This window comes from Schistocerca serialis, chromosome 8 (genome assembly GCF_023864345.2).
Source record: "Schistocerca serialis cubense isolate TAMUIC-IGC-003099 chromosome 8, iqSchSeri2.2, whole genome shotgun sequence".
In the NCBI taxonomy this organism is placed as follows: domain Eukaryota; kingdom Metazoa; phylum Arthropoda; class Insecta; order Orthoptera; family Acrididae; genus Schistocerca; species Schistocerca serialis.
The window spans coordinates 285,479,397-285,503,980 of record NC_064645.1 but is presented as its reverse complement, the minus strand read 5'-3'; the positions used below and the strand labels follow the sequence as shown (position 1 = coordinate 285,503,980).

At 41.8% G+C, this 24,584-nt stretch overlaps 1 protein-coding gene across 2 annotated transcripts in view; it reads left to right on the top strand.

Moving 5' to 3' along the window:
• LOC126416514 (uncharacterized) overlaps window positions 1–17,047 on the top strand; it is a 42,433-nt gene extending 25,386 nt beyond the window's left edge. The window contains exons 1-2 of one of the 2 annotated variants that reach the window (XR_007575477.1): window positions 9,845–9,887; window positions 16,696–17,047. Coding sequence is in view for 1 of the 2 variants with exons in the window: in XM_050084256.1 (XP_049940213.1) it covers window positions 16,696–16,935 (240 nt within the window). In the remaining variant the exon portion in view is untranslated. Of the gene's footprint in view, window positions 1–9,844; window positions 9,888–16,695 lie in introns of those variants that run through there. The other variant, XM_050084256.1, reaches the window with a different exon arrangement.
• Window positions 17,048–24,584: the final 7,537 nt, after the last annotated feature.

Below are 24,584 nucleotides of genomic sequence, written 5' to 3'. Positions count from 1 at the left end.
CTAAACGTACTTTCCTGATTTACTACCCAAATATTAGTTTACTGATTATCGCATGAGATTTCTTCTACTCTTTCTTCCTGTGGTTCATTGATTATGACTTAATAACTATATGAACAGTGAGTTATTGGAAAACATAGCCTGAAAACATTCCGTGTCTTTGTCCATATGAGAGAAATTTAATCACGTTTCTTTCCGTTGATGATCACGTTACTCATTTCTGTGAGTGTATCAAGATTTATTTCGTAGCTTGGTGACTAGTTTACAATATGCGCCAAGATACTAGCCAATAACAATGGACGAATTTCGTGACATTAAACGACAATAAAATTACTGCAAGATGTATGAAATTTTATATATAGTCGTGGTATGATGAGCAATCAAATGTATGAGTGCCACTACAAACGTAAGGTTTTGTTGATGTATAGTTGATGTTTCTGTCGAATATGATACTTGAATGAATTTAGCCAAAAGTAGGCAGCCTTTCGTTTTGTATTCAGCTACTCGTGTGTAACTCTGAGCTGCCACTTCTCGAACTGCACCTACATTGCTTGGTTTATAACACTGTGTGATAACATCGTTTGTTCATTCGCTATGAATATGCATGAACACTAAAAAGTAGGAAAAATACTGTCGGGGACCATACTGGTGCATGCGTTGATGTCTCAAATGCTGCTTGTGCCAGTTGAAAACATATAAATTCACATAAATACACACACGTGAAAACATACTTGGTGTTTCCCATATGAGGGTGACACTCCCTTGTTTTCTGTGAATCACGTAACATTTTTACTAAATCGTGCTAGAATTTTCGTCAAATTACTATAAAACATTCACATTAATTTTAAAATGATTTACTATGAAATGAAACAGGTTAATGCAAGTAGGTTGAGGTTATACGTGAATGCTAGTAGTTCTGTTGTCCTCGAAGACGTATTAATGATAAAAGTGTATAAAACTATGACGGACACAAACATCGGTGCGTATTCGTTTAACAGGTTAATGAGCGTGTCATAACGAGCAACAAAGTAGCATTATATACTGGTGTGATACTTTAGTTATAGATACATTAATAGACAAAATTTCTAAACATAGTTCGAACGCACAATACAACGTTTGAAATGTTGGTAAACTGGTTATAGTCAGCAAAGGAAGGAGATTAGTTCTACTTTTCGCTAGTTTTGTATACGTATTTCGAAGGCTATTTAGCGAGCGTTGAAGTGCGGGGTGTTAAAATGCATATTCTGAAGGAGTTTGTCAAAAGTGGAGTCTTATACGAAGCGGAACTTGGCGACAGACAGTTCAGAGAGCAGATGCTTTTGAAATCGATAAGATGTATCGAATAAGTAATAAAGAGGTGATGGACTGTGAAGAAAATAAATTTAAGTGATATCGTGAGGAGTCAAGAAATCTTAAAATCAGTAACAAAGGGAGGGGAGGGGAGGGGAGGGGAGGGAGGCGCGATAGACGCTGGAGACGAAGTTAAGACCACTATATCTAGGTTCAAATGGATGTAGGTGGCAATAGTAACGAAAAGATGAGGAGACTTGTACAGGATAGAATAGCGCGGGGAGGTGCAAAAAGCCACAAAATCAACAAAGATTTGAAGAACTGAAGTTTGGTTACCGTGCCTCAGTTGAAGCTATGTTTAATAAAGAGCTCTGGGCAATGAAATATAACCTAATGCCATACTATAGTACTACAGGTTTCTGTAAACCGCTACAGTGTAAGTTTTCATGTAGTCAAGTGTACTTCAGAAGTATGTCCAACAGACTGTGGTCACCGGACTGCAAGATATAAAACATAAGCTGCGTTTTGGAGTTAATTTTATACTCACATAGCAGTCTTGATTCCGGAAATTATCGAAAAGTTAAAGCGGTTTGGTTGAAATGAGAGCTGAGAACCTTTCATATGATGTTAGTCCAGTATTTTTTTTCTTCAGAATTAGCTTTAGAGAGTAAGCTGTAGAGTCGGTTCGCAAATTGCACTTCAGTGGTATAATGAAGCGAGTAGCTGAAATTAATCGTCCGTTTTGTGGTTTATTTACAATTCAGTTCACAAAAAGGAAACCATAAATTTTATGTATGTCTACGTCTGAGTCTTCTTGTTACGGCAGTGGGCTATTGAAGTCGATTGGGCCTTTCTACCACGGCCAATGTGTACGAGACCGCCCCCCAGGGTGTCCCCAGGTGTGTCTCCTACATCGCTAAGGGTGCCTCCCATGCCGACATCTATCGCAACCGATTTCCGTGGGCCGGGTTGTCCTACGCTTTCACTGGGCCTCTCATCTCCAGTACAACAAACAGCACCAGCACTGACACCGCTGTCATCTGAAATAAAAGCAGTTATCGATAACAGTTGGTGTTCCACATCATACTACAACATCATCGAGTTACATTTGCAACGACTCACCTCCCAAAATTACTGGAGTGAAACAATTTTTACATACGTTAAACAAAATTGTAGGTAGAGCACTTGGCAGGATCCGGTGCGTTGGTAGGATACTGAGAAAATTCAGTCAGAATCAAAATGAGATACTTGAACGTTGGAGTATTAGAATATTGCTCAGGCTTGCAGAGCCCATACCAGATGGGACTCATAGGGGCAACACGAATCTTCACACTTTTGTTCCGTGGCAATTATCCGCAAAGACAATAATATACTAATTACAGAGGCCAGAGAGGTGTTTAATCAGTGACTCTTCCTATGATCCATATTGCTACTTGAACTAGAGGAAACCCTAACAAGTCATACGATGCCAATACCCTCAGCCACCTTTTCAACTCGATTTACGAAGTATGGATGTAGGTGGTGCCATACTGGTTTAGTAGAAGTACAGTGTTCGGATGAAAGTGTGGTGTATTTCAAAAACTTCACCGGATCCTGTGCCAACAGTTATTCGGTTGAGGGGGAGGGTAGGAGAGAGACTAAGTGGTAACAAAGACATTGCACCGCCTGTATTGTTCGCAAAGACGATGCAATGTTCCTTCGGACATGCATGTATGTCTTAAGGAACAAACTCTGCGACGACTACAGACATTATGGAAAATATGAAATACATTCACCTTAGCCGCTTTGGATATCCGTGCACGAATCACGGCCAGACCTAAACTCCCGTAAGTCGTCGATCCTAGGTCACAACCTGTACTCGTACACATATTATGTAAATCCCACCCAAGGAATGGCATTTTAATTGAAATTCTCTGCCTGATATAGGCGGATGAATACAATCTTGCAATGCCTGTGTTGTTAGGAAGAACGATGCAATGTTAAATCATACAATGTAGGCTTTCACAGCCGGTGTTGTCTCCAGTTGAAACTTCCGGGCTGAGAGGCCGTGGTCGATGTATAAAATTTCCACCTAACGTTTCGTCTCCATCTGCGGGACACATCTTCTGAGGTGATCTCGTTGCAGTGTGTTAATACTGGAGCAGATTGTATGGAAGTAAGTTGCATCCGTCACAAAACAACATCCTGCTTGAAGTAAACTCTCCAGAGGCTGCAAGTGAAACACCATATTGAGTCGCCGGTAATCTCAGCTCCTAGCATTATCTGAAAACGGAGTCGCCAGACGACCTCAGAAGATGTCTCCCGCAGAAGGAGACGAAACGTTAGGTGGAAATTTTATACATCGACCACGGCCTCTCAGCCCGGAAGTTTCAAATGAAGGTGCAACGTTCCTTCGGATCAGACACTGCGGTGACTACAGCCGTGGAGAAATACATGAAATGCACTCGCAGACGGGAATAGGAACAAGCGTCAGCTGTATAAGAGAATGACGACAGTGAAAATTTGTGGCAGACCGGAACTTCAACCCAGATTTCCCGTGTTACACAAGCAGTCGCTAAAGGCTTGACAATCCATTCACGCCTCACGGCCAGACTCTAACTTTAGTATGTCGTCGTGCCTAGATCACAATATCTGTGAGATTACAGGTTGTGATGCAGGAGCGCCGACATACAGAAGTTTTGGTCTAGCCGTGAGTTGTACACGGATAGCCAAAGCTATTAAGAGGACCGCTCGCGCAAAAAAGGATATGCGGTTTCGAGACCCTGTCCAGCAGAGATTTTCATCTTTGTCACTCCTTTATACAGCAATGGTTTTTCATATCCACAACTGCAAATACATTTCATGTAAGCGGTGAGGACATCTATGAGAGGTCGTCTATGTTCAACAGTTTATCGCGCTTAAAATACGCAAAAGGAACGGATAGTATCATGCAGTTTCGACACGAGTACAAGTGGAATAATACAAAGGAATCTTTAAGACTACAGAAGAAGAGAAATGTCTTACAGCATTACAATACCTGAGTAGTGAAGAGAACGGTGGCGTGCTGCGATAGAAAGTACTCTTTGTTCCGTCTTCATACGATCTCGATGCAGTGTGTTAATACTGGACCAGATTGTATGGGTGTAAGTTGCATCCGTCACAAAACAACATTCTGCCGCAATTATACCCTCCAGAGAATTCAGGTGAAACACTTTGTTGCGTCGCCGATCCTCTCAATGGCTTGTACAATTTGAAAACGGGGAAAAAAGCGAGCACGGTACACGCCTCCAGTCAGCTGTATGCAATTTCCCGATTTCTTTGTCCCACCGAAAACATGCAGCTTGTGACAGATCTTATTTTGACTTAGCGATAAGTTAGATGTCATTTAATAACTATCGAAACATTGTGCGGGAAAAGATGCAATGTAAACATGCCCGAACTAATGTTTCCTTTAGCCGATATCAAATTTTTTGTCTTAAACTGTCTGCCTCTTCCCGTCAGTGATTCTGGATGGATTATTGCGTTTATATCAGACAACCGTATACATATGTTTAAAAGCTTTTGAAATATATCTTCTGGAAAGGCAAGCAGTTTCTTTCGTTTCTAAATCGCTTCACCCTGAAAATGATACCTGGATACACTGCAGCCTGCAAATTTCGGAAAATGTGGCTACATGATTTATGATCGTATTATAATGCTATCTTTACCGCGGCTCTGGACGGTGCATCATTTTATTCAACAGAGAAGAGGTAAATATCATTCTGTTCACCCGGAGAGTTAATATGTCAATCAATTTAGACTACTGCAGAGGTAATCGTAACGAGAGGATGTGAAGGTGCGAACTTAGACGCGTGAATTGCTGCTGGTAAATGCATTCGCCAGCCACACACTTCGAGTGGCGCTGTGCGCAATGGCCTCTTGCTAGGTACAAGACTCTAGTAATGTCCATTGCATGCAGTTCCGTTTACAGTGTTCGCTCTGATTCAGGTTGTGGTAGACGCGCATCTGCTGATAGCAGAATTTCTTGACGGATTTGGAGCCGATTCTGATTGACACGGGGTGACATCCGTACCCAGTCAATTCTGGTTAACATCTATTTAGGACCAGGGGGTAACAGGGCCGCGTGTGGTACAACATATTTTGTAGACATTATGGACAGTACGCGTTGTTACATCAACAAATCGTGCAACGTAATACACGTCGTGGTCATGGGAATATCCTTCCCGCCTGTCACATCTCCAACCCCATCCAGTTCACAGCACTCATTCCATACATCATTTGGCTCGTTCGCACCACACGAGCTTCGTCAGCGTTGGACGATCACTTGACCACCAGCAATCGGTTATACACCATCTACAACATTCCTGAGACCAGTGATCGTTTAATGCGATATCTATTATCGTGTCTGGTGAGTTTGTGTCATCTTTTGACATGTAATTCTTTGATCCTGAAATACATTGTCAAAAAAAATCGCAAGTCAAGAAGTAATTACTGTAGAGTAATGAAATATTGGGAATACATTTGTGTAAGTAACATACTTAAGTGATTAAAATTCCAAGATCAAAGGTTAATGTAAATGTGAGATAAGCCATTGTAAATATGAAATGTTGATAGATTAACAACTGAGGTAACACCAATAATGTTGAATGCAAGCATGAAAACGTGTATGCATTGTGTTGTACAAGTGTCCTATGTCAATTTGTGGGGTTGAGTTGCAAACCTATTGCACTTGGGATATCAATACAGGCACGGTTAATGCTGATTGTGGGTGTCGCCGGAGATGTAATCCGATGATATCTCATATGCGCTCGACTGAAGAGATGAAGTACGAAAGCGTGCATGCGTTGTGTTGTACAGGTGTCAGATGTCAGTTTGTGGGGTGAACTTCCATGCATGTTTCACTTGGGCGGTCAATAGAGGGACGGTTAATGCTGATTGTGAATGACGCCACAGTTGACGTCCGATGCTGTCCAATACGCGCTCCCTTGAATACAGACGTGGTGATCTAGCAGGCCAAGACAACTCAGTACAGCACACTTGGGTTTCAAGAGCGGTATGTGGGTGAGCGTTATATTAATGGAACACAACCTCTGGAGTGCTGTTGATGAATGACAGCACAATGCCGAACAACCAGACATACAAATTTGCAGTTAGGGTGACAGAGTGAACCACCAAATTGGTCCTGTTATCATACGAAATCGCGACCCAGACCATAATTGGGAGTGTCTAGTCACTCTAGTGTCTCTAGCACGCAGACAGGTAGGTATCAGGCCTTCTTATAATGAAGACACGGCCATTACTGTCACTTAAGCAGAACCAGCTTTCATCAAAAAACACAACAAACTCCCACTTTGCCCACCAGTGAGATTGCACTTGACACCACACAAGTTTCAAATGGCGATGATTTGTGATCAGTGGTATTCATTCCATGGGGTGTCTAGCTCGGTGCAGTCCGTGAAGTAACCGATTTGTAACAGTTCTTTTTATCACTGTGGCGCCAGCTGCTGCTCAAATTGCTGCTGCAGATGCAGTACGATGCGCCAGAGCCATATGCCGAACACGATGGTCTTCCCTCTCGGTAGTGATACGTGGCCGTGCGGAGCCCGGTCTTCTTGCGACAGTATATTCTCGTGACCACAACTATCAGCGATCATGTACAGTGGCTACATTCCTGCCAAATATTTCTACAATATGGCAGAAGGAACATCACTATTTTCGTAGCCCTATAACACAATCTCGTACAAACTCAGTAAAGTGTTGAAAACTTCGCCTTTGTCATTTTAAAGGCATTCCTGTCTAACACAATCTCACCACGCCGCATCTCAGAGCTATCATAAGATCACGATCGAGTATTTACAGCAAATCTGATGTGCGCCACTAGCGCCACTCTTATGGGACTCGCGCGAAGTTTGAATAGACATTATGTATCAGATGTGTAGAGGCGCTTACCAACGTCTGTTTATATCGCACAACTCCCTCTTGGTGTTGCGATTCTTTTCCGCCAGTGCATATTACCACCATTATGGAATGGTAAGCTTTCCACGCTCTGCAATTTATAAACACGGTCACACAAAAATCGGAGAAGAAATAAGATGTGGATAGAGATATACTGACTTCCATACCAAATAAATAGAAGTGCCCCTCGTAGTTTAGTGTAGTCCTTGCATTCTAAGAAAGAGCTTATAAATTATGAGGTAAAAGAAGCTAAACCCAGCCCGAACAGGTTATGAAGGCACAACGGTACCGCCCGGCCGCCGTGTCATCACCAGCTCAAAAGCGTCACTTGATGCGGATATGGAGGGGCATGTGGTCAGCACACCGCTCTCCCGGCCCTACGTCCTTTTACGAGACCGGAGCCCCTACTTCTCAATCAAGTAGCTACTTAGTTTGCCTCACAAGGGCTGAGTGCAGCCCGCTTGCTAACAGCGCTCGGCAGACCGGATGGTCACCCATTCAAGTGTTAGCCCAGACCGACAGCGCGTAACTTCGGTGATATGACGGGAACCGGTGTTATCACTGCGGCAAGGCCGCTGGCAAAATATGAGGCACCTTACTAATTTGTAAGTTGTTTTACGGTTTAAAGGATTTCTCAGCTACAAGAATTGCTATTAGAAATTTGGAACCACTGAAGTATAAATATACAAGCGAAATCATATTAACCTGCCTCGCATTTTTCACAAACCATTGTTCTATTTTCTGTAACAGTGGACACATGGCCAAGAAATAGGATATATATACCATACCCTGTCGCCTCACGTTTCATGACGTCATTGCAATAGGTGAGGTCGCAGCAGGTGGCCGCGTTGATAATGACTGTAGAGGAAAAGACATTGTTCACTAATATTGGCTAGTTGTCGCTGTTATCTTTTAACACTTAATAATTTATCAATTTTAGGCTCCTATCTGAAACAGTTTCAGACGTCTTCACATTATCTAGATAGCTAGAATCCTTCAGCCGAATTTCACTACAACGTTCTCCAAATTTATGTAGGGATTAAGACAAAACTTAATCCACCCTGGTAAATTCAACACAAGATACTTAAGTGACTACGCCGTAAAATGAACTGATTAAGAATGATAATTAAATGGAACCCACACTATTAATATTTTCAATTAGCGCACGATTTCTTCAAATAGTGGACGATTTTGGTGGCAGAGATTACACAGTACTACGGGGATGGAAAAGATTATGGTCATATTGACTAGCGTCTGGTGTATTCACCGCAATATTGCGAATAAATACAAATTGTCAATACGTAGATGCCTACGTTCTGGATGGAATATGTTTATATTATGGGGTAGTTTTATTACTGTTGGCTCAAAATGTTTCATTAATGAACTGGATTAGATGCATGCATATGTTATTACGGAGCTGTTCAAAGAGGTATGAGGCGCCATATCACTAATCGCGTGGCCCCTCCCGCCGGAGGTTAGAATCCTCTCTCGGGCATGGGTGTGGGTGTTGCCCTCAGCGTTAAGTTAGTTTAAGTAGTGTGCAAGTCTACGGACCGATGACCTCAGCAATTTGGTCTCTTAGGAATTCAAACACATTTGAACATTTGAAAGAAATATGAAAGACAGAGGAAAAAGTGTATGAAGAGTTTGTGGACTGTACACTTAGAGCTAAACTAATCCTACATGTAAAATAGCATCAAAAGCGAGGAAAGAAACACACCTTGCAACACATGTCAGAAGCATTCGAAAATATTATGATGATTTATACAGTGTCACTGAAACAAATGTTCTGATTCACGTTCTTTCTTTTCTGTCACAAGAAGCATCAAAAGGTGTAAGACTGAATGAATGTACAAACAAAGAAATTTATAGGTCCGGAGATTTTATATGTAACCGAGGGGTTGTCTAAAAACTGGAGAATGTAGGGGCTAAAGCAAAGTGCTGATTATGAAATCCAGACGAATCTCAACAGTATTTAAACTCGTTGTTTCAGGATTTTTATTGCTCAGCATACATAATTTTTATCATGTGATTCGCCTAAGACCGACGGAGAAAAATAATATTTTGAGCAATTCCCGAGAAGACCGCTGGACAATCTTAAATAAATGCTTGAATTGCTGAAACCCAATGACTTTTCTAATAAAATTTTGCACCAGAATCTCATTGCTTCTAAGAGTTCTTTCTTTCAATATTCTCTCTTATTCGTCTAGTGTGAATCATTAACATTATCTTTCATACTGACTACGACAGTATCGAAAAATCTGTCACTGTGAAACCTGGTATACCTACAAGCTATGCTTCAATTTCTCTCAAAAAGAATTCACCTGCATGGAAACAATGCACAGGTCTACTTCCATGTTACGATTACTTAATTTACAGAGCTCTTTCAGATATTCAAAAGAGTTGCGCAGGAAATATGAGCCGCCCAGTGATATCTGACAAAGTCACATTTGTTGACGTTTAGCGGATGTAATTAGCAAAGCTTATCGAAGAATGACCTTCCCTCTGGAATCACTATCAACTTTCCCACCCGCTGCGGCCACGACTCTAGTGGTGACTTACCGACACGCAAGGAGATAATCCACTGTATATAAACCTACACTTCGCAGCAGCGTACACAGTGCAACAGAGTCGAAGCAATGGTTAGTCAAAAGTTGAATGCAACGGTAAGAGAACCTCACTTCTATGCCATTGTCAGTTAGAATTTATTGATGTAACATTTGTCTTTGCGAAGTTTTAAGTATATAATATTTCACGGTTCCATAAAAAGGTTTCTTCTGTTGTACAAAACGGAAGTAGCGGAGGTTAGGGTTTAACGTCGAGGTCAGGTCATTAGAGACGGAGCACAAGCTCGGGAAGGATACGGACGGCGAAGGAGATCGGTGGTTGCCTTTCAGAGGAACCATTCTAACATTTCCCGCAAGCAAGTTGGGGAAACTGCAGCAAACCTAAATTGGAAGATCTGTATGTATCTGGTTTTCCTCCTGACTGCGGGACCACCGTGTTAACCCCTGTATTACGTCGCTCGGTACCTATTTTAAAATATCATTGTTAGAGCGGCAGTGTGCTGGAGAGTTTGTCGTTTTCTCTGTTATTCTAATTTGTTTCGTTTGAATGTCATGCACCTCACATTCTTTTTCTCTCTATATCTTATCAGCAGATTTTTGAAATAATGAGAGAGTAATATTCCAAAGATGTCACATTAATAACTAAGTCAACTTTTGTTAATCGCAATATTAACTTTTCCTAAACGCCGTCGTATTAAGTTTGACTCAGTTAGTAGTGTGTATGCTCTAATGTGACTGAAACTTCAGATACAGGATTGCTAATTGGGAGGACCTGTCTTCAAAGACATTTCGGTTGAGTGTTTTGCACTAGAGATTGCTAATTCTCATCGCTAACTGTATACCAAAAATTGGCGCGGAGACGCACTCGCAAAGGCTATCGCTGCATGAGAGACGTCAGTCGAGTTTATAGCCCTCTTAGAATGTTGAATCTGCTGTGCGCACTCGCATGCGTAATGGTGACACTACAAGCGCGCTCTCTGTCGGAATGCACACTGGCGGAGATAAAAATCAAATGCCAAATTAATAAAATTAAATGTCACTAGACGTGTCATTCGTCACGAAATGTTTTCTTCCTGCACAAATTAAAGAAATTGCTGGGTTCCACGCCTTATCCGGTTGAACGCGGCATCACGATTAACAGGATGTTCCGCTAAATGTATTTCCTGTGATTCTTTAATAGCGGAGTGCATTTTTGTGACAGGGTAATCCACGAAATGGTCTGTGGAGATACGATGCATAGCTATGGCTTAAGTCATTGGGCTGCAAAGGAGAGTGTGTCGATCGTGTTCAAGGCGTCTTTATCACATTATGAGTGTTGTCTGACCTACGTAGGCTTTGCCACACTGGCAAGGTATTCCGTAGATTCCAGCCCTTCACAATACCAGATCGTCCTTTGCCAAGCCGTGGAGAGTAGAAGTCTTTGCATATGGGCGGAAGATTACTTTTTGACGTAACGTTTTCTTTAGATTGGGCCTAATCTCGACGAAAGATTGCCGATGTACAGGAGGAATACCCTTGACTTGAACCACTGCCTCTCCTCTTGTTCGTGTAGGTGTTCACGTTCCTTCTTCCTTGAACCTGTGGTAATCTGATGTGGAGAATATCCATTATCTTTGAACGCAGACTGTAGCTCCTTTGCAAGGCTAACTCTATTAGCCCAGTGCACCAAAGTTCAGGAAGGTTGAGCAATTTCTAGAGGACTAGAACCCATATTTTTCGATACACTACTTTAATTATGTACATAAAAGCGGTCTGTTCACAATTAACTCAGTGTCCAAAACTGCATCGTCACATGAGGAATTCCAGAACACACTGCAGTGATTATTCGTTTGATCGAAATTGCACTGCCTACTACAGATAACTACGTCGACGATCGATGAACGAATTAAATTCTAAAGCAACAGCAAAATAATTGGATTCAGTAGGGAAATACGAGTGACCTCCCGCTATATTCACACAAGCACATTTAAATTTTACAAAAAAAATGTTCAAATGTGTGTGAAATCCACAGTCCACGACTGCAGTGCCCTAGACCGCTCGGCTAATCCCGCGCGGCTAACTTTTACATCGACACAGGAAATGATATCCATGTGAACTATATCCCTATCCGCTGTCACTGTAAAAGCGATTAATTGTTTCTTGTATAGAGTCAGGCAAGTTTATTTTTTTCTTTACCAGATAAATTACAACATTTTAACAGATAGCGTAATTATAATCCAATGAAGTCACATTTTCGAGAGGTCAAAACTCATGCACGCAGTGTGTACTCTAATCACAATATTAATGTACCTAACAATGGTTCTTAACCGATCGACTTGGGCATAAGGACGTAGGATTCGTTACTGCTATCTTAGCTCCGTTATACATCCTACGTAAATACACACATCAATAAAAAGTTTTGCGTCACCTCGGTTCCGTGACTTCCGTAACCAGTACAGATAATTGGAATAGAGAGCAACGTAATCATCAATTCCTCCCTTTTTATTGCTCGTGAAAACCACACATTGCACGTTGTACCGCCATACAGCGAGACCTTCAGAAGTGGTGGTCCAGATTGCTGTACACACCAGTATGTCTAATGCCCAGTAGCACGTCTTCTTGCATTGATGTATGCCTGTACTCGTCGTGGCGTACTATCCACAAGTGCATAAAGACACTCCTCAAAGGCGATTCGGCATAGATCTCTGAGTGGTTGGTGGGTCACGTCGTCCATAAACAGCCCTTTTCCATCTATCCCAGGCATGATCGATAGGGTCCATGTCTGGAGGACATGCTGGCTAGCCTAGTCGAGCGATGTTGTTATCCTGAAGGAAGTAATTCACAAGATGTTCATGATGGTGCGCGAAATGTCGTCCCTGAAGACGAATGTCTAGGTAATATGCTGCCGATATGGTTGCACTATCGGTCGGAGGATGGCATTCACGTATCGTACAGCCGTTACTGACCCTTCCATGACCATCAGCGGCATATATCGGCCCCCCATAATGCCACCCCAAAACAGCAGGGAGCCTCCACCTTGTTGCACTAGTTGGACAGTGTGTCTTAGGGGTTTATCCTGACCTGGTTACCTCCAAACACTTCTCCGACGATTGTCTGGTTGAAGGTACTCTTATATGCGACACTCATGGGTGAAGAGAAAGTGATGGCAATCCTCAGCGGTCCATACGCAATGTTGTTGGGCCCATTTGTACTGGGCTGCATGGTGTCGTGGTTGCGAAGATGGACCTCGCCATGGAAGTCAGGAGTGAAGTTGTGCATCATGCAGCCTATTCCGCACAGACTGAGTCGTAACACGACGTCCTGTGGCTGCACGAAAAGCAATATTCAACATGGTGGTGTTGCTGTCAGGATTCATCCGAGCCATAATCCTTAGGTAGCAGTCATCCACGGCAGTAGTAGCCCTCGGGCAGCCTGAACAAGACGTGCCATCGACAGTTCCTACCTCTCTGTATCTCTCCATGTCCCAACAACATCGCTTTGGTTCACTCCGAGACACCAGGACACTTCCTTTGTTAAGAGCCCTCCCTGGCATAAAGTAACAATTCGGACGCGATCGAACCGCAGTATTGTCCTTCTAGGCATGGTTGAACTACAGATAACACGAGCCGTGTACCTCCTTGCTGGTGGAATGACTGGAACTAATCGGCTGTCGGACACCCTGCGTGTAATATGCGCTGCTCATGCATGGTTGTTTTTATCTTTGGGGGGGGGGGGGGGCACTTAGTGGCATCTCTGAATAGTCAAAGGGACTGTGTCTGCAATACAGATCCACAGTAAACGTGTGTCTTCAGGAGTTCTGAGAACCGGGGTGACGCAAAACATTTTTTTTACGTGTGTATAAATGAGTAGTAGCATCATTATTCTAGACGTTAAACTGTACGTCCCTCGTTACTTGATCCGCTAAATTAGTTCCAAAGTCGTATAAGTGAAATTGAATTGAAAGCTGTTAAGATCACGCACCTCAGAGATAACGAGCTTGGTTATCAAGGGTACAGAAGGTCGATGATACATACCAGAACTTTACAACGTGTGAAAATGGAGGACGTAAACTGGAGGTAGGTAACAGCGATCAGTTCAACGCTTGACAGACACTCGCTGGAGCAACTACTCTAAGTCATAGCTGTATATCTTGAAACACTCAACTACACAAAGTCAGCTGTATGGAGATTGATCTCATTTAGTTCATAGTGTATGATAGTGACTTACTGTAATTTTAATTAATTATTAGTTACTTACCTAGAGGATATAATTTAACCATTAACATATACAGTTATTCAGCTGGTAAATGTCTATATTGTTATATCTGTTGTTTTTAACTACCTTGCGGTTGTTCACACAAGTGTTACCAAGGCACCAGGTTTGCTATGGCATCAGTTAGCATTTGCAAAGTGCGTGTCTTTTTCCAATGAAGAAACAAATCCAGATACTTCCTTGTTCAAAATTTAGCAAAGTATTTGTCACGCCTTCATCTCTGTCAGTGTGAATTATGAGCTGCAGTTACTATGTCAACTAGTATTACTATTGCATAGGCATCATTTATTTTTTACCAATTACTGCTAGTCAGAGTAAGCTGAGAAAACTGGATTAGGAAATGAGGCCGTCGAAGTAGTAGATGAATTTTGCTATTTGGGCAGCAAAATAGCTGATGATGATCGATGTAGAGAGAATATAAAATGGGAAGAAAACCATTAATGATGAAGAGAATTTTGTGAACATAGATTACAGATTTATGTGTCAGTAATTCTCTTCTGAAAATACTTGTCTGGAGTGTAGCCTTCTCTGGAAGTGAAACATGGACGATAAACAGGTCAGACAAGAAGAGAACTGAAGCTTCTGAAATGAGACGCTAAAGAAGAATACTGAAGATCAGATGCGTAGATCGTGTAACCAATGGGAAGGTAAGATATAGGGTTGGAGAGAAAATAAATTTCTGACATGACTTGACTAAAAGAAGATATCGATTGATAGAACAAATTCTGGGACATAAAGGGATCACTAATTTAGTACTGGAGCGCAGCGTGGAGGGTAAAATTTATGGAGGGAGGCCTAGAGATGAATACAGCACGCAGATTCTGATGGATGTAGGATGCAGTGTTTATGCGGATTGAAGAGGCTTGCTCAGGATAATAAGCGTGGTGAACTACATTTAACCTGTTTTCTGACTGAAGACATCAGCTTCAACGATGAATGCTAAATTCAAGAAATATATTACAAAAACTGACTAGTGCTAGAAGCGGCTCTAAAACAAACATCTTACGAACGACAGTAAAAGAAAGTTTGAATCATGTTGCCGAATAATGTTCTCCTATTTGGAGTAGAAGGATCCATGTCAACAACATAGATATCCATTTAAGTGATGAAATGTAGCCGGCCGGTGTGGCCGTGCGGTTCTAGGCGCTACAGTCTGGAACTGCGTGACCGCTACGGTCGCAGGTTCGAATCCTGCCTCGGGCATGGATGTGTGTGATGTCCTTAGGTTAGTTAGGTTTCAGTAGTTCTAAGTTCTAGGGGACTGATGACCACAGATGTTAAGTCCCATAGTGCTCAGAGCCATTTGAACCATTTGATGAAATGTAGATCATGTCAGGAACTCATAAATTGACTCGAATACCATGGCTGACAGTACTTGCAAATATTGTACCACCAAATCTCCGACAACAAATGAGTGGCCGAAACTCAAAAAATCGAGAGATTTACCAATTTATGTAAGACTGAAAAATTTACGACTCACCCAACTAAAATCTAGAGAAATCTGTGTAAAGAATAGCCAAGTCGCACCAGAAAGCTATAATGTAAGAGAGTAGTAGACAAATAAGTGGATGTCATTCCATGATTGTGAGAAGATACTTAAAATATACGCAACCATCCAACCCTCGGGAGCGAAGCAAAAAGAAAATTCATGCGTACCTGGAGAGACTTTGCAGACGCAACACTTGCAGCAGTCAACTGGCTGGAATCCAACTAAGGTGGCAAATGGCTGCCTCAACTTCGTTCAGCTACTGTCAGTTCTTCAGTTTTTATATTTACTTATCGTGCATGCACACGCACTTATAACAGAATATAAAATCATTTAAGTGGAACATGTAGGTTTTTTGTACAGAAATGAAAACTACAGGTAAAATTAGTGACGGCAGACTGGTTTTCACTGTTCTAAACTTCATACCTTCTGAAATACGTAGACTTTAAAGGATGGCAACGGCGCCACAGTTTCTACCATAATGATAACAGAAACGGTTGCCTACCGCAGACTTTCGCATGATGCAGCCAACCCACATTAAGCCATTACGCCATTACGGCAGTAACTGCCGCATCGTTTCCATTATTTCAAGTGTTCCGCAAGGTATAATGTAAGCAAGTGTGCCAGCACTAGATGTACCTTTAGCTTTCCTTTTGATAGAAATAATACATGTGCCATTAAAAAAATAAATAAATAAACATAACTTTGTGTTGAACGTGTTGTTTGTTCACTTGCAGGGATTGTGAATTCTTAGCCTTCGTATGAGACCCGGACATAGGTGAATTCCTGATCAATTGCACTTCTCAAATTCGGGTTATTTGAGAAATATGAGGTGGCAGCGTTAGGTGGGACACCTTGCTCCACCTGCTTCACATTATCTTTTATCGGTTTGAAGTATATGTTTGTAAACTATAATAATGTCAGTCTAAATAGATAAACGTATAGCTTGAGTTGATCCATTTCCCCACAGGCTACCTTCCATGACGGAGCTGAAAGAACAGGAGTGAATGAATTTTAACCCTTGCAGTACTACCTGCTAACGTAAGCTGTTATCACATACGTCGAATTTACAGCAGTCACAACTGTTATTGGGGCTCCAGCATAAGAAAACATGTTAAGTACAAGTAGGTAACTGAAAGAAGTTATTCGCAGGTAATTGTTTTATTACAGAGTTTGGTTATGGCAGCGCTGGTTGTCACTGCCATACTGGTGATGGCTGGCCCAGCGGACGCCCAGAGCACCACGACGCGGAGATCGGCCGCGGTGGACGTAGATCTGGGAGACACCGTTGGCAGTCTAGGAGGAACACTTGGGAACACCCTGGGAGGAGGCGTTCTGCACGTAAGCCGTGCTGCGAAGTCCATATCGACATCATCAGCGCACAGTCGTTCGCAGAAGAGTCAGACGTAAAGACAGAGAAATCAATTCAACTACTGTTATTTCATATTCTAAAATGTTTATAATGTTGATGTTGAATATCTGCGTGTTAATAAATGACATAAATGTGTTTTTACTGTGGTCATATTATGTTTTGCTTGGATAATTTGGGAGGAATTAGGAATAGTCGCAAGATGGAGACTCGACGCTTCGTCTTTCACTGATAGTAGTAGATTCTCCATTGAACTGATCTACCCCTTTTTCATCCTTAAACTTCATTTCACACTTCTATCCATTCGAAACGGATAGAAATTCCTCTCGTACGGCAGTAATTATAATTTGAGATTATTTTTGGTTCGGTTTTACCAAGTGTCTCGTCGCTAACAATCTCAGATCGTGGTCTTTCAAATTTGGCCGGCTGTACCTGGTGAATATTTTTTGTTATTAATATTACGTCAATAGAGAGAATCTCCCTGCTGCTGAGAGTATTATTTGTGTGTGTGTGTGTGTGTGTGTGTGTGTGTGTGTGTGTGTGCGCGTGTGAGGGGACTTGTAAATCTTACATGGGAGAAATGGCATTGTGGCAGAGGTAATATACCAGTCATTACATATTTATATTCCTAAACAATCTTGCCTAATTTAATTTAGCCCTGCAAACATCACGACGCCGTTATTTAACTACTAAACAACACCCAAAAGGTTTACCGTCTGCACTGTCTAAACTAACTGCCAATCAGGAAAAAAGTATCAAGACGCAAGTTCATTTAATCATGAGTTACCATGTAATAGTCTTGATATTAAGCACAGTAATCCACAATTCCGTAAAAATCTTGTAAAATTCATTTATTAAAATCCTTAAAAGTTCAAAATCTTGGCACGAAATAATGTCCAAAATTCCAGATATGCTCCGACATCTCTACTGTTGCCTCTACATAAACCTGAAGCATTGATTAGACCCTCGATAGCATACAATTTCCTTATTCTATTTCGATCAGTAGCCCATTTCTAACAAAGGCCAGGTAGGTTAACATTTAGATGGTAATCTCCCAAATCAATTAATACCTCCAGTGGTAATATATCGTTCCCACATAAAACTGGTACCCCCCACGCCAAAGATTCAATTAACAATGAACTACCTTAATAAGAATATATAATTGTAAGCTCAAAAAAACACGGACTCACCTGTTTATAAGAGATTCTGGAAGTGATGGCCATGGGCATAAAGGCATCGCTGACTTCGTGTGGTGGCGTTACCAACAACACGTCCTAAATCTGTAGGCACGATGTTAATTTCTCTTTAAATCTTCCGTTTAAGATTGTCTACTGTGCGAGGATTGTCAACACACATTTTGCATTGTAAGGTGCCAAATACATGAAAATCAGACGATGTTAAGTCCGGGGACGTTGGTGGTCAGACGCCTCTACTGCCAAGTCTGTCTTTAGGGAACACCGTGATGTGGTTCATACTTAGTTTGGATGTGTGAGCTGCGCTCCATCTTGTTGGAATACTGCATACAGCTTTCTTGCATATGTTAATTGTGCATAGCAAGAATCGTAGATCTATACGTATCTGGCACAGTTTAACGTGTCATTGAAAAATGAGGGGCCTAATATGCATGCCGGACAATGCACACCAAACACCTATTATCTCTGAGTGGGGAGGTTCTTCAAGCAGAATATGTGGTTTGTCTTGCTACCTGCACCTGCAGTACTGGGACTTAAAATAACGTGGTAGATGAAACCAGGCTCCATCTCCCATGTAGTGAAGCAAGGGGTCCAAGAAACTGCTAGCAATTGACAGCCACTTAAAATAATGAACTCTTTATTCATGATATTCAAATTTCAACTCTTGCATCATACTCGCACGAAAGGCTTCTGCTTTCATATCTTTTAGTACTCGATGACACGATGTAAGGGATACAACAACCTGCAGCGACAACTTCCTTACGGACTTGCGAGTACATCTCGTAATGTCTGAGCAAATTCTGTCCATAGTTTCTGGCCTTCTCACTGTCGGTCGCATATTCCTCTGCACATTCTGAGCAGATCGCACAGCCTTCCATTTCTTGTGCAGATGCTAAATAACGCTGGTCGTGGGAGTTTCCACCCTGGGTACTTCGGCTGAAACATTTCACCACATGCCTTGATGGAGCCTATCTTTACGTAACAGTCCACAAAAACAGTTCGCTTTTCTAAAGCAATTTGCTCAATTTCCTTGACACATGAAAAATACGAGCTTCTCACAAATACTGAAGCTTGAAGCGCAACTGAACTCAATTTTTCTCGTAAAATGCAGTGTAGCCATCTTCCGGAACAGTGTTGCCACTGCAAAGGTGATTAACCGGTTTGTGAGGCGTACTGGTTTTATGTGGGACACTCTGTATACATGTGTTATTTCAATTAAATCTCAAAGGAGGCGACCTGTCGTTATGCGCATCAGCTGTGTCACGTATGTGTTAAGATTTAAACCACTAGAAACTTATCAGCCAAACTCCATTTGACACGATACCTCACAAATACAATGTAGACCACCTCTACTCAAGTCTAACCCAGGGAGGTTTCTCTTAAAGAAAAAAAAAGTTGGTTAAATAAGCAGTGCGCCCACACACCATTAATACAACACAACTGCCCATATAACTAACAACATGGTCAAATTCGGCAAATTGTGGGAGGCATAATAACTGTCCAGTCACCACATGTTATGCGAAATACCAACTATGCACAAATCACTGCTGTAGCTTAAGATATGTTACGGAAAGGAAACCAAAAACACCCGAATAATAGTTTGCAGCGCACACGAAGTCTCTAATTCATCCCTCTGCCGGCACTATGGGTACACAAAGCTCCTCACGGCTGCAGTCAACATCCGTTATTCGGAAAAGAATTCAAGTACATTGAAATTTGCAGCTGCAAAACGTACTACATGGCCCTCATTCCTTCAGATACCACCGTCAAACAGTACAACGTCTAGATCTAGCTCAGAATACAATAAATCATCCAGTCAAAATTATATAACCAAAAGATTCCTATTTCTACATACTGGCTACTCTCGTTATTTGCATTGGTTACTGACACATTACGATTCATTTCACATCTTCAAAACGAAGTTACATAATTACGTGCAGCAAAACCGCTGTCATCTGTCCACGATACACCTGCAGAGCACCACCAGATTCACTCAGATGGTTCAGATGGCTCTGAGCACTATGGAACTTAACATCTGAGGTCATCAGTCCCCTAGACTTAGAACTACTTAAACCTATCTAACCTAAGGACATCACATACACCCATGCCCGAAGCAGGATTCGAACCTGCGGCCTTAGCGATCGCGCGGTTCTAGACCGAAGCGCCTAGAACCGCTCGGCCACAATGGCCGGCAGACACATTCATCCCCCATCCCGCGTGCGCGTGTCGTTCCCATATGCGGCCTGCACATATCACCAGCTGCCGGTAGACGGCGTGGAACGCACATTCCTCCGACTCCAGAACAAGCGGCAGATTGGAAATGTGCTGGCCACCGGCACCCACCATGAGCAGAATATTAAGAAATAAAGCAAGAAAAGAAACTTGAATTAAATCATGTAAAAGTATAAGAATTCCTGAACTCCTCCACGGTAGTGAGACTTGGACACTTACCAAGCTACGGAGACACCAAATTCAACGATGTGAAATGCGATTTCTAAGAGAAACAATGTACAAAATTAGATAAAGTTAAAAAAAAGCAGTTAAGAGGAAAAAGCTATAAATCATCGAATAATAAACGATGTAATATCGGAATATAGAGTTAAAGGAAAGGACCGGGTGAAAAGAATATCACAGCAGCGAACAGCACCGCAAGTTTGAAATACAGACTACATGCTAAAACAGGTCCTTGAGGGCGCAAGAATATATGAAAGTCTGACTCACGAAGATGGTACAGGCGAAACCCATAATGCTGAAAAGTGAAGATTATGAAAATAACGGTAAAGTTGGGGTGGTCTGTCACAAAGTACACAAATTTTCGAAAGAAAACTTCTGCTTTAATAGGTAAGTTTACAATCATGTGTCACTAGATTGCATTTATGACATTCAGAAGTAGACTTATAACGTGAAAACAATACAAAGTTGCGGCATTCTCACTAAGCAGTTGAAGTAACATGTTGTGAGTTACGAGGAAAGACAGGAATATAATCAGATGGATCAACGAGATGGCTACGGGGAGAGAATGAAATGGAAGTGTGTGTAATTAGGCAAATAGATGGTGGACTGAGGACGTTCATTGAAGGATTACAAGTGATAACAATATACCGCGATGATATCTACGGAAAGATGGCTAGATGACATCAGAAAATACGCAGGAGGAATATAGATGCGCCGGCCGAAGTGGCCGACCGGTTCTAGGTGCTTGAGTCCGGAACCGCGAGACCGCTACGGTCGCGATTTCGAATCCTGCCTCGGTTCGTTAGGTTTAAGTAATTCTAAGTTCTAGGGGACTGGTGACCTCAGATTTTAAGTCCCATAGTGCTTAGAGCCATTTGAACCATTTTTGAATATAGATGCATGTAACTTAAAAACGTAGTGCCTGCAGATTTTGTGGAAGACGTTTTCGTTCTACACTAAATGTGAGATGGCTGATCATGACGAGACTGATCAGGCCTTAAGAGACTTGTATAGGGATAGAATGGTCTACAGGACATAAGTTTCGCATAATATAGCATTTCAGTATTTAGAGCACATGCTGGTCGAACGTTGATCCCTGTGCGGAACGAGGAAGATTATTCACATTCTAAATATTTCGTATAATGATAGTACAACCATTTCGAAAAGGTTTCTACTAACAATTTTTTAATTTGATTTCCTTCAGTGGATAACGAAGTAAGGAATGGATGTATTTGTACTTGTACGTCCTATAGTCTGGAGATTCTAAACTATCATTTAAAATTACATCTTATTGTATTTAAAAAAGTTGGGAGACGAGTTACATCTCTGTAAGTAAAATACGCTATTAGATAAAAAACATCTGGACACCCGTTAGCGGACCTTAATATGGGGTGCGACCACTCTTCACCTTTACGTAGCTACAGCTGTGTTGAGTACACTGTCCATAAGGCATCTGAATGTATATGTAGGAGTCTCAGCCCATACTTCAAGAGCTGAAGCCAGAGAAGGTGGTGAAGTTGGACACTGGAGTCTGAAGTCAATGGTCAAGTTCAATCATAAAGGCGGAAATTCCGGACAGGCCAGAGCATTTCAAGAATATTATTGTCAACAAACCATTGCCTCATATACGCTGCTTCATGACAAGGGGTACTGCCATGCTTATACAGTCATCGTCTTCGAAGTGTTCCACTACAGTAGCTGCCATTGGAAGGGACCAGTTCTTCACTTTGTGCCCTCGATCCCTCTCCCCTGGAAACTTTTGGGGCGTTTCCGTCTGTTTCGGGAGGGTTAGGGTGGTATCCGTATGCAGGTTTATGGAAGCTGCATGCTCACCAGAGGAAACGGCCCTAGATGGCCGAGGGCATAGTATGGTCGCAATACTGCATTCACAAAGCAAGTGCGCCACCTGTTTCACTGCGTTAATAGTGTTACTTGCAGCCGGTATATACAGGGCTACTCGCGGACTTCAATTCAGTACTCGCGTTTAATATTTCCTGCTAGTGTCATAGCTGTACTACGGTCAATTGGAAAAGAACATCACTCAGCACTTGGTTCTTCTCTCTGGTCACGTTTGGGATTATGTCTCTCTTCATTCTTGGGCTGCTGATGTAGAGTTAAGTATATGCAACCAAATTCGCAGCATCAGCGGCTAAAGTAACTTATATGCAACAAATATGTAATATAGCTACTGCCACTATTGCCCATGTTCGTCTGTGAAATTGAACTCGATAAGCTACCTGAGCTATCAGTAAACGGAATATGACCTGCACAACATTGTGTGCGTGTTGTATGAGTGTCAGTTTCACTGTCACTGAAACCGTCAACCGATCGTTACATGAAAAACTTAAAACTAACATTTGGATAAGCTATCTGAGTGCGTGTTTGAACAAGAATTTACAGGTGATACAGAATATGACTTGTGCAACGGAATTTACTGGCCTGGAGTACATGACATGTTGTGGTGTGTCAGTGTCTCTGTTTTGGCACTAAGTTTTGCACTCACTTCTTTCGATGACTACCATTTTCCATGTGGTTTACAGCAATGAACAGCAGCCAACAGCAGCAGCGTCAAAAGCTTATTGTTACTAAGAATAACGTAATAAAAAGGAGTTTGCTTGGGTCCTGTTAACTACTAAATATCTTTTGGAAAGGCATTTCATCAATTAAGTCTACTTGAAACTTCAGTATCATCATGAACAAGTATTAATAATTACAATTACAAATGACATATGTGTCAATAATGGCTGAGTGCCAGATTAAAAAATTATTTTAATTTCATAATGGCATTAACATTTAGTAACCACAGCAAATTATTTAGATGTGGAGAATAATTATTATTATTTGGAGGATAAGGAGTCTTCTTTCACTGACAAGCAAAACATGGGATTATTGCAAACTCGTATTAACGATTACGAGTCTAACCCTGTGATTGCCTTTGCGCTATGCTTGCGAATTTTACCTTGTATTCCATTTTTAAGTGCAGCTAAGTCATCTAAAAGTCTACTGCCTATATAAAGGAAATCAGGCCTTGAGTGTGTTAAGATCTGCCACCACCGACGTGAGTGCAGCGTGAGACGCTTCTGTCTCCGAGCTCTCGACCGACACTATTACTTCCACTCTCACAGACAGGCCTCGTCTCAGAACATTGCTTAGAATCGCGCTCCAATATTTCGCCCTCATACTGTTACTATCGATATCTGAGTGCTTACACAATGCAAAGAATAGCATTAAGTTGGATATAGTGTTTTATGTAATGGAGAGTTCTGACTCACTCCCTACAATAGTTGTGGGGATGTTTCTCGCTTTGTTCTTCATTGTTGCAAAGACTGTTTTGTGGCTGAAATTGTCCGAGTCTTGTCCTCCGTCAGAAAGCCGTGCTTAGCTCGACTACCGCTTGGTCCCTGTTCTCTTCCGCAGTTGACCTTTCCACCTCGCGGCTACAACCATTTGTCTTACGCATTCTGACGCGTGCGACGATATCCAGCTACTCGCGGATATAGTAGTTTCTTCCTTCACCGCAACTTCCAAGTCATTTACGTTAATATAGCAGGGTTACCAAGTAACCTTATTCGGCTATAAATGTATGTTTAATATCGAATTCCGACTAAAGCGATGAGTAAAACTCTTCTTTGTGCGTATAGCAGTACACCCAGCGATGTAAGAAAAATGTTTAGGAAAAATAAACATTAATGGAACGTTACGGCGAAAAGAACTCGTCATTTCCATTTACATAGCCATGAAATATCTGTCATGTTCCATCACACCATCAAGAACTATAATAGCACCTACTGTCATGAACTTAATTAGAGTCTCTTCATGAACCGTCCTACGAGCAAATGTTCACATAGTAGAAGCATGCTATTACTGATAGGAAGCGGAAACGACGGATAGTCCTATCTTTCCAGTTGTACTGGCGTTCCTTATCGACCACATATTTTCTAAGGCCAACGACTTTAGTGGTGTTACCAATGTAGTGCCACTTACTTTGTGTTTGCTACTGAGACCTAATGTATGAGGAAGAACAAACGTGCCGGCCGGTGTGT